The 15,633-nt window shown below is 34.8% G+C and overlaps 1 protein-coding gene across 4 annotated transcripts in view; it reads left to right on the top strand.

The window, feature by feature from the left end:
- LOC124543330 (protein cycle) overlaps positions 1 to 15,633 on the top strand; it is a 116,485-nt gene that overhangs the window by 81,539 nt on the left and 19,313 nt on the right. For 3 of the 4 annotated variants that reach the window (XM_047121525.1, XM_047121524.1, XM_047121527.1), the window contains 6 exons: positions 758 to 862; positions 8,942 to 9,013; positions 9,676 to 10,012; positions 11,244 to 11,361; positions 13,114 to 13,347; positions 15,329 to 15,548. In XM_047121525.1, the coding sequence (XP_046977481.1) occupies positions 758 to 862; positions 8,942 to 9,013; positions 9,676 to 10,012; positions 11,244 to 11,361; positions 13,114 to 13,347; positions 15,329 to 15,548 (1,086 nt within the window). The remainder of the gene's footprint in view (positions 1 to 757; positions 863 to 8,941; positions 9,014 to 9,675; positions 10,013 to 11,243; positions 11,362 to 13,113; positions 13,348 to 15,328; positions 15,549 to 15,633) is intronic. The other variant, XM_047121526.1, reaches the window with a different exon arrangement.

Below are 15,633 nucleotides of genomic sequence, written 5' to 3' on the forward strand. Positions count from 1 at the left end.
AGCGACTTGGAGTTGAGACATTTGGAATAATATCTTTATTTTTTTTTATAAATTTGCGAATGTTTGTGTATGTTGGTAAGTAATTTTTTTGCATAGAACGAAATGGATTAATATGGTTCTCATTTTTGTTTACACAATTATGTATTAGAAAACTTGTCATGTCACTGAAAGTCTGAATATGAGACACTGTAAGAAATATTAATCATCTCATTTACCGCGATTGCGTCATCAATAAGGTAGATATAATGTTATGTCCCTTGGACCTGTAGTTAGTCCGGCTTACACGCCTTAAACCACATGAATAGAGTATGTGATGAGTCAAATGACAAAGACCAAACACCAAATAAATTTTACTTTGATTATTTATATAGGTGTATTTATTATCATGTTATGCCAAGTTTATTCTGATATTATTATATTATTGCATGTTTTCTAAGAAAAGTACTCCATTTTATTTTATCACTTACATTACAAATACCCTGCATCATGTAACCAGCCGTAATTAGTCAAACTGCAAAATCTTTAAGTAGATTTTACTCAATTTATTTAAAATTTGTAAAAATTAACCATTCCATTAAATTAAGTATTAAATATTTATTTGATGTATTTTTTTTTCTATCAATGTTTATGATAATTTTGTACTGTGTGTTGACCATTGCGAATGATTGTTTTCAAGATGTACTTCCGAGTAGTCCTGCATTGAGGTATCGGGTTTAGTCTGTTTAATATACTATTTGTGTCGTTTAACGTATTTTAGTTCGGAGACTTACGAGATGCCAAGCTGCGACATCCCAATATCAGCACCTACGGCACCCGTACAGCAACCAGAGAGCGCCACTAGAAAGAGGAAAGTTTCCGTTTAGTAAGTACCTCATCAATATAATTGATGTTTTTATAATTGATGGTTGAACAGTCCTGAACAATTTTAGTAGGTACTCAAAACGACGATTGTCACGACTGCATACTAAAATGCCCTAATATTAGCTCAAGTCCGTTGTACGTCATTTTCGCCATTTACTCGAATAGTGAAAAGGTTATTGTAAATATATAATAAAGACTTCGAATAGTAATATACGCTTTTGCTAACAAATCAGCTATATTGAAGGCAAAGTAATGCACACAAGTTAGTAAGCCAAACACTAGCTTACCATACAACTGCGAGCTTAGCTTGTCAGCATAGTCTGTCGTTCGTATGGAATTATTTTATTTTGTTTTTTATTTTATGGAAATGGTTGACGGACGAGCATATGAGCCACCTGATGGTAAGTGGTAATCATCACCCATAGACAATGACGCTTTAAGAAATATTAACTATTCCTTACATCGTCAATGCGCCACCAACCTGGGGAACTGAGATGCTATGTCCCTTGTACAGTGGCTCACTCACCCTTCAAACCGGAACACACCAATAATGTGTATTGTTGTTTAGCGGTAGAATATCTGATGAGTGGGTGGTACCTACCTAGGCCGGCTTGCACAAAGCCCTACCACCAAGAAATTTGTGTATTTTTTTAGTGATCTTTGCGAAAATAGGTCATTTCTTTTATTTGCGTATTATTTTGTAATTCATAAAAACTAGTGATTCAATCAAACATTATTAAAAATTTTAACAATATAAAATATGAGTTTCCATATTTTGCTTGTATATCCATTTTGTTGCTGAAAAACTATTTTTAAACTTGTCAATATCTAACAAACAGAAAGCATAAAATGGATTTGACAACCCATGTAGGCATAGGGTTGCCCATCGTGACTTCGAGTGATATAAGGATTTCGTTTTGTTTCCGTACACAAGTAACATCGTACTTATCAATATTATCCAGAAATTTTATCAGATACAAAAAAAAAGAAGATTCAACTGTTTTTCAAAACCATCTTATCATATATTTTGTATTATATTTATAATCGACATACTAAAACATTGAAATAAATGTTAAGTAATTATTAGTATTTAAGTTTAGTTTAGCTTATTCTTTATTGTACACCACACAAAAAATTAAAATAAATAATAACAAAGATATGACCTTGATATAACAGGCGTACAATTTTGGCGATCTTATCCCTACATAGCGATCTCTTCCAGGCAATCAACGGTGTAGGATAGGTCATAGAATATAATGTGGGTGGTGCTGTACTAATAAATAAAATAATATGAGTCTATTATTAAAACTATGAAATAAATATAAATATAGAATACACAAATTATATATAAATTAATAAATTATATTATCAATACTTATAAAATAAATAAATATACATATAAATCTAAATATAATAAGTGAGAATATATACGATCTTCAAACATAACGAAAAAAATAAATTAATAAACAAAATAGTTTAAGTTATAGTTATATACAAAAAATATATATAAAATTCATCAAAAACGCAATGGACAGTTCAATTTTAACCCAAGATGAATGTCCCATTTACCCAACTAATTCCGTTAGGCCGAAATGATAACTACAAGAGTTGCTTTTCTACGTATTTATGTTCAGAAACGCTGGTTCAGTCTATACAGAGGCGAGCGTATCCACATTCACCAATGTTTTGTTCTTATTTACAATTCATCTCGTGTTCAACGCCGGAGGAATACGTCAAGATGAAATTTGCATATTTAGGTAGAAATTCTGGTACATATTTAGGTCAATCAAAATCAAAATATGTTTCAGTGGATTGTGCATAATCTTATTCGTCCGAGAATAGAGAGACGTAACTCTCTGAAATTGCTAAAGGATTTTCCGTGCATGGAACCGTTAGGAAACAATATTAATTTCATGCTCTTTATCATTGAAGTTCTTACTTACAAACAATGAAATTAAAACAAAATTAACGCTTGTCACTTTAATATATTGATTCAGTAGTTTTTATTTTCAATTAAGTTTAAAAAAATGCTTACTCATTTATACATGTTTTTCGCATTGCTAAGCGGACTGGCACAAGTGCTACCTGATGGTAAGTGTCTTCACTGCCAGAGACATTGGTGCAGTTAAACAATTTAACCCTTTCTCTCATCCGCAATGTGTTACCGTTAGGAACTAAGATGTTATATCCCTTGTGGCTCAATTAACACTGTCTTGCCTATTGCTACTTGGTGATAGAATATCTAATGAGTGGGTGCTGATTATCCAGGCGGCCTCGCACTGTCTTTATCATGTAGACTAGTCTAATCCTATGTGCGAGAGGAACATCTTTTTATATTATTTCAAAGAATCCGGGAAGCAATTCGCAGCGCTACGTTCTTCTTAAGTTTCAGGAAAATCAGAATCGTTGTAGATATACTGTTGATGTGCTTGTAATTTTTATTTTAAATCTATATTAATATTATATATGTGAAAGTAAATATGTCTATCTGTCGCTCTTTCACAACCAAGCCGCTGACCCGAATTACATGATATTTAAGTATGAAGCAAACTTGAAATCCAAGAAAATACATAGGCTACTTTTTTGCCCTAACACATGACAACCAACACCCATAAACGCGTGTGAAGCAGAGTGCGACTACTAGTATGATTTATATAAAATAGGGCACAAACGAATGAGCCCCGTTTCATATGACATGTTACGTGAACGCTTTAGCTTTTCACGATATTTGTGAAAATTCCAAATTTTAAAGGCTTACTATGAACTTTTAATTAAAATTTTCAATAGAAAAATACTAATAACATGTAGTTTAGAATCGACGATATCGCGTAGAATAGGTTCACATAACATTACAAAATTGCCTAAAATATAAGTGAAATAGAATCAGTACGATTATATTGATTTCCCCAGATTATTTTGATTTCTTCAAATATTCTGCCTGGAGTTCAGGTGCATTTTGTTTATAATCTTTTACCAACTCTGTAACACTTAGATATGGTATCTATCCAGTAAATATATACTTCGAATTATAATTACCTAAAACTCGTTATAAATGAGTCAAGATGGCCTAGTGGTTAGAACGCGTACATCTTAACCGATGATTGCGGGTTCAAACCCCACGCAAGCACCGCTGATTCATGTGCTTAATTTGTCTTTATAATTCATCTCGTGCTCAGCGGTGAAAGAAAACATCGTGAGGAAACCTGCATGTGACAAATTTCATAGAAATTCTGCCACATGTGCATTTCACCAACCCGCATTGGAACAGCGTGGTGGAATATGTTCCAAACCTTCTCCTCAAAGGGAGAGGAGGCCTTTAGCCCAGCAGTGGGAATTTACAGGCTGTTGTTTAAATTGTTGATATGTTGGTCATAAAAACTTTGATTAATATTTCATACAATACCAACGTCTACAGGCAGTTGTGACTATTACGTGGCCCATCATCCAGTCCACTTACAAATATGCCACAGAAGAGTGTGCAAATAGAGTGTTGTTCTTGAGCAAACAACACACTTTGGCATTTCTCGCGCAAATGGCTTTCGTTCAAGACAAACTTTGGTCCAGTCCATAATATATTCTGGCACCAAATTTTAACTTAATACAAACAGCAAGAGTTTTAAAATTAATTTGTAAATAATAATGTAAATGAATAATATAACTTGATACGACTATTTACCAAATGATTTTGTTATATGAGGCTGTATGTGGTTGTCCAATGAATACGCGTCGATGTTTTTCCTGGATTTTGGGGTAAATTGATCTATTTATTGATTTCAATAAAAACCATTGTTACAAATAGGAATAACTTTTATATAGTTTTTCCTGAGTTTCTCATTTGAAAAAAATATTATGTAATGTTGTGCAATGTTTTGCTATTTTTATGGTGTACTTGGTTTTAGGCAACACATGTCTTATTTTTTTAGTATGTACTTTGGTGTAAAATGCATTTGATTTAAATAAAAAAACAGCGTATTTTTAAACGTTAATAAATAGTCTATCTGCGAAGGAAGACTGTCAAATTATAACAAAACAAGTCACCTATAAATATTTTGTCTACTGGTTGATTTGACGTCACAACTTTGTTAACCATGTCGGAAATGCCAAAGCCACATCAAGCCTTCGCGTTTCAACACAGATTTTCAGTGAATCCGATTTAACCATGTGATACATCAAATTCTTATGTCAATCCTATACATTTTGGGTTTTTTTGTAAAAACGAATTCGTCAATCAAACGAATGTGTCAAAACCCGTTCGTTCGATATTCAAATAGTTCCACAGTTGAATTTATGTTACGTCCATGGAAACGCGCTAGACTATTCAAATTATACAATTATATAAATTTCTCAAAGACGTCGCTAATAGAATAACCCTTGTACTTATTATTTCCCCAATTCCATTCAATCACAAAGCGACCAATTAGCCCGACGAGTGACTGACCTGTTGCTGCTCACCTGCTACCAATATTGTGTTTAACGAGGCTCTTAAAGCTCAACACTCACTGAAACGTAGCGTCACATAGCTTTAGCTAAGCTGACACAATTTTAAGACGATTAATGTGGCGTGACTTGAAATTGAAGCATGGTTATCCAATCTTATTGACAAAATCGAGGATTTTAACCTAGTCATTTCTGTCAGCCACAATAAAGGTACGTCCTATATGTATACGTACCCCGCTGCTTAGATAATGTCTTCCATCCTGGGTATTATAAATAAATAAGTTAAAAGTTTCAAGAATACAAAATACATATAGTTAAAGAAAGTTTAAAGCTTTTCTTTTTCACCTTAAGATGTCCTGAAACGTACATTAACGACAATAGTAATATGATCACGTTGCTCAAAATTGCAGCAAATATAAATTGTTTGTTAAAATACATGAGTTTTGAAGTTCGGGGTACAATCAAAAATAGTACTTGCTAAAACTTTGTTTTGGACCTAGACGGAAAACAGGTAATATTATAGTAGTCCAATTTGAAGGGCGATTGAGTCGGTGTAAACATTGTATTAAGTACATCTTATACCCTAAGGTTGGCGGCGCATTGACGATGTAAGGATTGGTTAAAATTTCTTACAGGGCTAACGTCTAAAGCCAATGGTGTGACCTTTCCAACAACCGTTCGTCTTCCTTCTTTATTAAAAATGTATATTAAAAACATCCTTTTATCTAAATATTTGAATTTCGATCTGTTAAGTAGATGGTGAACTTTATACATTCTTGTGTGCAAAGTAACCCTTCGTAGTTTTATAATCTACCGCCGTTCCGTGTTTATATTATACGACTTCACGTCGCTAACGGACCGACTGTACTAATATTATGAGTAAAACAATATAGTACTTTTTAAAAACCGACTAGTGCGTTATTAAAGCGACGTTGTTTTGTATTTTCCTCAAGTTTGCAAATGTCAATAATATTTTTCTGATGTTTAAACTTGCTAATATCTGTCGCTACAAATTGTGATTGTAATTATAAATCTTAAATGATTATCATGTATGTGTTATTTTCTAGTATTTTTACATTTAGCATAGTTGTCTGCTTATGTCATAATATTACAGTGATATATCAGTACTATTGCCGCCCGCGTGTTTGCTCGCGTTTTCGAGGTTGGAAACTAAGTGTTAAGTAAAAAAAGTATGGTCATCCTTGGATTCAAGCTTTGCAAGCCCAGTAGTTTGCTAATGAAAAAGCAATATACAATCAGATATTTTCGCAATTCATAATATGGGTATTGGTAAAATTTGACAACTTCCGTGGTCGAGTAGGATACACCGGCTTTCATGAGTACTCCACTGCTAGGTCCCGGGTCCGATTCCCGGTCGAGTCGATGTAGAAAAAGTTGATTAGTACTTTTTTATTTTAATTTAACAACATCTAAGGACTCACAGTTGCCCGTGCCTTTTTTACATAAAACTTTAATACATTTTGGCTTTTTATATTTTTACTGAACATCAGCAGATATTCGCTGGACTTCAAGCTAGTTGTTTACTTGGAAGACGTGGCTCACACTGACATTTTTTTTTTTCATTTTAATTATACTATTTAAGAAATAGGGAAAGATAGTAAGTTTTAAAATCCTATTATAAGCTTTACTGCAATGTGTTACGCTTTTATTTATTAATTACTCACACGGCAAACATAAGATATACAGAAAAAGACATAACAGTTAAATAGCCCCTTTTCGTAGAACAGTTTTAATATTATACAGATGTTGTCTTAATAGATTTTAAAATGGCAGTTTTTCTCAAGAGAAACCAGTCACAAGCAGGACAAATTTGCCCATACTCATTTCCTCCATTGTATCAAATCTAACACAAATTTAATCCAGGCACAAGACTGACAACTATATGTGCTTTCCATGCGCCATAGCCCATAGTATACCCAACAGTGAGCCTTTATTTTATGAAGTCCTTAAAGCCTTATCCGCTAACATTGTAATATGTTTGTCAGTACGACGTGGCTCCAATATCACAATTCAAGGAGTCAAATGGGTCAGAAATCCTTATCGTATCGATAACATTTATAATTGCTTTCTGAACTCCTTAGTACGCGCTCTCTCGGGGGGCGTTGAACTTTAATTAAACTAAGAGTTCCCACTTTGAACACATTCGCAATTTATACGTGTCATATAAGTGAAGCAAATAGTGTGTGTGTGTGTGTTTTATGACATATTTATATATAGGTGAACGGTCAATTGGGCCACCTGGTGGTAAGTGGTCACCGCCTGTAGATATTGGCAATATGGAAATATTTAACTATTTGCATCATCTGTACTATTTGTTGTTGTTTTTTGTTGTTTGTCGTTTGGCGGTAGCATAGCTGATAAGGTAGTATTAAGAAGGCTAAGCCCACGACATACTTATTCCAAGCGAATAAAGGTAGGAAATCGTAATTACAACTTTGGTATCGTACCGTTTGTTGACATTCAGTGTGTGTACACTGTCAATTTCATTCGTAGTAGCATCAGTGTACTATAATATTGTGCCATTGAAATACAGGCTCCCAGATTTCCAATATATGTTTAGTAACTGTTTTCTTTGTGACACACTGATGTATAGCTTTAGTAGGGATTTTATTTATGTATCATTATATACAGGTTTACTATGACTAAGCATTAGGTATTGTGTTTTGGTTTGAAGGGTGAGGAATTACAACACAGGGAATATGACATAAACAAGGTCATTGGGATAGTGTCTATGTAAGCGTTTGATATACTTCTAACAGTGTTACTTCTGTGGAGAAGGAAACGTAATGCTGACATGCAAAAATCGACTGTTTTGTAGTTTTAATAGATTTTGATTTCATATGTTGCTTCCGTACCATCAGGTGGTAGAAATAACTTCAATAATATTAAACTCACCTGATCAAATAATGGTTCAACAATACAATATTATAATCATGAGGGATAAAATATAGCACCATGATCAAACCAAAATTATATTATAGGTACTACGTAACTGTGAATGCAATTTAGGTTGTAGTTGTAAGTGATTAACAACCAATTCATATATAATTGCCATCAAGCCCCTCGCCCCTCATGACCACCCCTTTGTCACCTCAATGATATGTTTCCGTCACATCCTATCTAAAATCGTTGGTTTGACTGACTTAACGCTCGGCTAAAATAAATCTTCTTAAATAAAACTTTAAAAGAAAAAAATAGGAGGGACCAATTTGTAAGGATTTTACCCATTCGAGTTCGGGACAGGCAGATAGTACCTATAAGGTTATCAAATATAATAAATGTATTATAATGTATCATTTCAAAAAGTAATCAATAGTCCCGACTCTACCCAAGTCAGCTCATGTTTTCCCCGTCCCACTCTTCAGATACTTTCCCGCCAAACAGCAGTACTAAGTATTATTGTGTTCTAGTTTGAAGACTGTGTGAGCCAGTGTAACTAAAGACACAAGGGACATAACATCTTAATTCTCAAATTTGGTGATGTAAAGAATGGTTAATATTTCTTATAGCTTCATCGTCTATGGGTGGTGTTGCCCACTTACCATCAGGTGGCCCGTTTTCTCGTTCGTCTACCGTATCACATTAAAGTGTTAATTTGTTAAAATGTTTGTTTTATTTACAGTGCGACCAGCAGTACCTACGACGATGACGGCACCGATGAGACCCGTTCCAATCGAACTTTGCCCGACAAAAAGTAAGTTTTTATTAAATAATGTGTAGCTAATACATCAATTGCTCCCTGTCTGATAACTTTAATATTGCATTCGAAAGAACGAGACAAAACATCGCCTTACAATACAGCTTTAAAACAATGTATAGTATTAGAGCTTGTATTCGTTTGAATAACAATTTGATGTATGACGTTGCTGTCAGTGGAAGAATACGTACAACCATTACTGTGTTCCGATTTTATTAATAAGTTCATTAAAGAGATAAGTACGAGGATGTAAAATCACTGCTATTTTTAATTTAAAAAGATTACTAATTGCACCGACCTGAATACTTAATAATAATCATAACATATGAACTTGATTGTGACTATTATTTACTTATATTGCATAAGTTCACTTGACGCACACGTTGTAGTCGAACGTTATGGTAATTTTATTTTATAATCATGACCTCCGTGGTCGAGTGGTGTGTACACCGGTTTTCATGGATACGCCACTCTGAGGTCCCGGGTTCGATTCCCGGTCGAGTCGACGTAGATTACCATTAGTTTTCTATGTTGTCTTGGGTCTGGGTGTTTGTGGTACCGTCGTTACTTCTGATTTCCATAACACAAGTGCTTCAGATACTTAAATTGGGATCAGAGTAATGTATGTGATGTTGTCTCATGTATTTATCATCTTGCAGGCAAAACCATAGCGAGATTGAGAAGCGACGACGCGATAAAATGAACACTTACATATCTGAGTTGAGCTCAATGGTTCCCATGTGTGGCGCAATGGCCCGCAAGCTGGACAAGCTAACAGTGCTCCGTATGGCAGTCCAGCACTTGAGATCAGTACGCGGTGCACTTTCCGCGGGACCGTTGACAGTCAGACCGCGTCCCGCTTTTCTCTCTGAGCGAGAGTTGAACGCTCTAGTGCTCCACGCGGCTAGAGATTGCTTCTTGATGGTCGTTGGCTGCGATCGTGGGAGGCTGCTATACGTTAGCGCCTCGGTTACGAGATTATTGCATTACGATCAGGTGAGACTGGTTTAGTTTATTTAGCGAGGCTTTTAAAATAAATATCATATAAGATAATTGAGACAACCTGTCGTTATTGCTTATGCGTTTTAAAACAGTTTGCTCCGATCGCAAGACTTTTGACGTAAATTGTATGCAGTGTTTTAATAGATAACATCTATACCAAGCCTAGGGGCTACCCTGGGTCGAAAATTACGCCGACGGCATACGGCATGCGTCTCTGTTCAACATGCCGTTTTTCCTCTTTTTTTATGACACATATATATATGAGGTGTATTTTACAGATTTACAGATTTACAGACCTGTGTATTTTACTCAAGTATTTATTATTGTTTTCCTTTTATTACTAATTTCAATAACCATCAGAGGAAATCGTCTTTATTAATAAATAAAACAGCGGAGCATGTTTGACGTGCGCACGTGAGACATTGTGTCAATAATATAATGATTATATTAATTTCAAATGCAAATAAACCTGCGCACAACAAATGTCAAATGATCTTCCATATGAAACGACAGCAGTCATGGCGAAATTGCTTGTGACTTTGTGCAACGCGAATTTTTATCTGAATTGCATCGAAGCGTTTGCTTATATGAGTACGCATACATATAGATGTATGATCTGTGCTTTATATTTAAGGACAATAAACTAATATATTTTTATATGTTTTCGATTTAATGTATATTATCTCGAAAACGTTTGTATGTACAACTTTGTTTTTATGTTTGGTTCTCCTCTGTCAGATTTTTTTTTTAATTCGTCAATAGCAATAGGTTGTTATTATTATGTCTCATTGAGATTTTCTTTAATAATTTTGATTATTTTGCAAGTTATTACTATTCTACCGCCACACGCTCACACACACATAGATAGAGTGTCGCACTTCAACAGTACTAAAACAAACTTGAAAATATACTGTCTTAGTGTGCGTGGCAAATATGATTTACTCGTCTAACGTCATGCTATTTTATTAGTGTGCGTGTATTTATTGACACAACAGCTGGCCATTATTTTTGACAGTGACACTGACATTAGCTTTGACAGTGTATCTCGACAGATAAATAATCAAACCTTATATTATAAGACAGTGCTTAATCATTATTGTTTTGTCTGAAGTCGTCATGAATAAAAACTAGAACTTTTGTTAAAACTGTATTGGTCAATGATGTAAAACGAAATATATACTACAAAATGTGTTACGAGAAGGTATATAAAATGTTTTTGTTGCAGTCCGAGTTACTCGGTCAGAGTCTCTTCGACATCTTGCATCCAAAGGACGTCGCTAAAGTTAAAGAACAGCTCTCTTCTTCAGACCTCAGCCCGAGGGAGCGATTAATAGACGCCAAGAGTACGTATCGATTCATTCTTATAAACTATTCCACAGAGGGGCACATGCCTTCAGACCGCGAAGTGTGTCGCCTCAAGTGCGGTCACACTGACTTGTGTCCTACATTTAATTACTTTTCAGCTAGGAGCTACATAGCATTGTAGAATTAAGTCGTCATTTATACTACAGCCAAATAACAGTACTCAATATTGTTGTGTTCAGGTTTGAAGGGTGAGTGAGCCAGTGTAACTACAAGCACAAGGGACATAACATCTTAGTTCCCAAGGTTGGTGGCACATTGACGATGTAAGGAATAGTTAATATTTCTTACAGCTTCATTGTCTATGGGTGATAGTGACCACTTACTATCATGTGGCCTATATGCTCGTCCGCCAACCTATACCATAAAAGAACTCGTTAAAATAAGATAATCATTGTTTGATAAGCAATCAAATCATTGTCTTCATTTTTAAACACCTATTATAATTGTGCTGTAATGTAATGCATGATGCGGTTTTATCAATTCATTAATGATTTATAGTTCCCGTATTCCTAATACCAATTTCCTAAATTAATTATTTATTTGCTATAATTTTCATTATCGTATCAAATCCTTTATGTCATCAATTTATTAACAATATTATATACGATTAAATAATAAATTCGAATACTATTGTAACTTAATATATCATTAGTTTATATTTGTATTTTATTTATTTTACTTATATGTGTAATTGTAGAATATTTTATATTACTCGTAAAAAAAAAAAATCGTATACTTGTCGTTAAACCTTTTATTTTTGAAATAGATAGTTATGTTATGATACTGTTTGCATCTGATAGGTATTTCCTAAACATCTTTGATCATGATTACAACAACAACAACAACAGCAGCCTGTCAATTCCCACAGCTGGGCTAGAGGCCTCCTCTCCCTTTGAGGAGAAGGTTTGGAACATATTCCACCACGCTGTTCCAATGCGGGTTTTGATCATGATCGTCGATTAATAATACGTTTAATTGCAATCGTATTTCACAGTTCAAAAATTTTCGACTGACTAAAATCTATCTGTCCGATCTAACGAATTTTGTAATCTTACAGTGACAAATACACCATCTACATATTTTACAATATATATATTGAATACTGTTTTATTAATACTTGTTAATATTATTAAATATCAACACACACATTAAAAAAATATAATTTATGATTTCCTGAAATATATTTAAGTATAATACAGAATGTAGAAATTGTGTATTTATTTAAGACTAGTGGTCGGTCGCAGTTCCTCTCGCGTCTTAGGATGTTGGTTGTCGTGTGTCTGGCAAAAAAGTAGTCTATGTCCTTTCTTTGAGTTCAAGTTTGCTTCATACCAAATTTCATCAAATTCGGTTCAGCGGTTTGGTTGAAAGAGTGACAAACAGACAGACAGAGTTTCCTTGGTGGTAGGGCTTTGTGCAAGCCCGTCTAGGTAGGTACCACCCACTCATCAGTTATACTACCGCCAAATAACAGTACTCAGTATTGTTGTGTACCGGTTTGAAGGGTGAGTGAGCCAGTGTAACTACAGGCACAAGGGACATAGCATCTTAGTTCCCAAGGTTGGTGGCACATTGACGATGTAAGGAATAGTTAATATTTCTCATTGCCTATGGGTGATGGTGACCACATACCATCAGGTGGCCCATATGCTCGTCCGCCAACCTATACCATAAAAAAAAGACAGAGTTACTTTCACATTTATAATATTAATATATAATTTTTTGTTTAGCGATGTTACCGGTAAAGGCGGATGTAGTGGCTGGCGCGTCACGTCTCTGCCCTGGCGCTCGGCGCTCCTTTTTCTGTCGCATTAAGTGCCGCATGTCCAACAACCAAGCCAGCAGCACCACTCCCACCACGACGTGCCCACAACCGAACCAAGTTAAGGAGGAGAGCGAAACCACCGCCAAAATGAGGAAGAAACAAGCGCATGAGAAGAAGTACTGCGTCGTGCAGTGTACAGGTATTTGATTACTATTTGAAACTCTTGATAACATGTTTTTTATGTTTCAACAATAGCTTAAAAAATCATCAGTTATAGGTTTGATGGCTTGAAAATCGTACGCTCACTAGATAAATTGGCACAATTATTTCGGGTAGAAAGGCTATTGGACTAATGGAAATGCACGCTCTGTCTTTTTAGATTTCATGGTTTATATTTCAGTACTAGGTCAGTTTACCATTAAACAATTTATATTGAAATACGTCTATAGCCGTATGCAATGCTCACAAGAAATAATTCTATTCTTCTTATCATGAATTGTAAGGTCGATAGATGGGTTGGGCTTAGGAAGAAGAAATCAAAAGATTAAGATGTTTCTTAATCTACCAGCGGTGTCTGCGAGTTCATGCGTGTTTAAATTTAACAAAATGTTACTGCTGTAGCCTAAGTTAATACTTATTACATCAGCTATTTGCTATATTTAATGAAAATCCAATCAAAATCGGTCCAGTCATTCCACAGATTAGCCGGAACAAACAGACAGATAAACTAAAATTCAAATCAAATCAAATCAAATCAAATCAATTTTATTCAAGTAAACTTCACAATGAAGCGTTTTTGAATCGTCAATAATCAAATACTACCACCGTTTCGGAAAGCAGCTTCTAGCGAGAAGAAACGGCAAGAAACTCGCATAGTTGCTCTTTTCAAATAAACACATTTACAGTGCTGTTATTGACAGTAATTAGCGTCCTATCATGGAACCCGAGCCTAACTCCAGGCGTTTCTTTCTAAAAAGTACTCTTTTAATGAATAGTATGATTTATTTATTAATTTAGTCTTAATAATATTTTTAAATTTTGAAAATGGTAAATTGATTATATTTTCCGGTATCTTATTATATATGCGTATACCATTGCCCAAAAACGTTCTATTTACCGTATGCAAACGGAAACTGGGGGTTACAAGTTTATTCTTATTTCTTGTATTAATAGTATGTACATCAGCATTGATAGAATAATTTTTAATATTCTTTTGTATAAAGATTATATTATCATAAATATATTGTGAAACAGCCGTTAATACACCTATTTCTTTAAATTTTTCGCGTAATGATGTCCTGGAGCTAATATTGTAAATAGATCGGATAGCTCTTTTCTGTAGAATAAAAACAACTTCAATCTCTGCTGCATTACCCCATAACAACATTCCATATGACATAATACTGTGAAAATTACTAAAATAAACTAGTCTAGCAGTACTTATGTCCGTAAGTTTTCTAATTATTTTTATTGCATAAATGGCACTACTTAGTTTTCTTGCCAGGGCATACAAATGGGTGCCCCACTGCAGTTTGGAGTCAAGGGTTATCCCTAAAAAGACCGTCGACTCAACAAACTCAAGCCTTTCATTTTTCAAAGTTATTGCAGAAGGATTTGATTTGACATTTGGCAAGGAAAACAAAACACATTTAGTCTTTTTAGCATTTAGTACTAAATTATTTATGTCAAACCAACCAAGAACCCGCGACAGAGCACTGCTTACAACGTCATAGTTGTTTATTTTTCTATCAAGTTTAAAAATGAGGGATGTATCATCTGCAAACAGTACAATATCGCAAGTATTTTTTACGAAATAAGGTAAATCATTTATATATATTAAGAACAAGAGAGGTCCCAAAATTGAACCCTGTGGTACACCCATTTGCGCCACAGCGCCATTTGATTTTGCACCATTAACCACAACCTTCAAAACTCTTTCACTAAGGTAGGAGGAAATTAATTTCAATGCAGGGCCCCTGATACCATAATATTTAAGCTTTTCTAGGAGAATATCATGCCTAACGCAATCGAAAGCTTAATTATTAAGCTAAATTACATCAATATGGTAAAAAGCATCCATGCATTTAGTAAAAAGTGGTTATTAATATTATTTAATATTACAAACAGACACTCCAATTTTATGATATGTAATTATATGTATCTAATTAAATGTTCCTCAGGATATCTTAAGTCGTGGGCACCGGCTGAAATGTCGGAAGCTGGTAGCGCGGCGGACGGCAGTCCCGACGATGGTGACGCTTGCAACTTGTCCTGCCTCGTCGCCGTCGGCCGAGCGCTGTCAGACCTGACGCCCCAGGCGCCGCCCGCGCCCTACACGCGCTACGTGCAGTACATATCGAGACACGCCACCGACGGGAAGTTTCTCTTCGTCGATCAAAGGTAACAAGTACTTGTAATAAACTAGCTGTGACCTCGACCTTGTACGCATTTGAATTTGACAAAAAAATTATTATTGTAGCCTAAG

The sequence above is a fragment of the Vanessa cardui genome, chromosome Z (assembly GCF_905220365.1).
Source record: "Vanessa cardui chromosome Z, ilVanCard2.1, whole genome shotgun sequence".
Classification (NCBI taxonomy): Eukaryota; Metazoa; Arthropoda; class Insecta; order Lepidoptera; family Nymphalidae; genus Vanessa; species Vanessa cardui.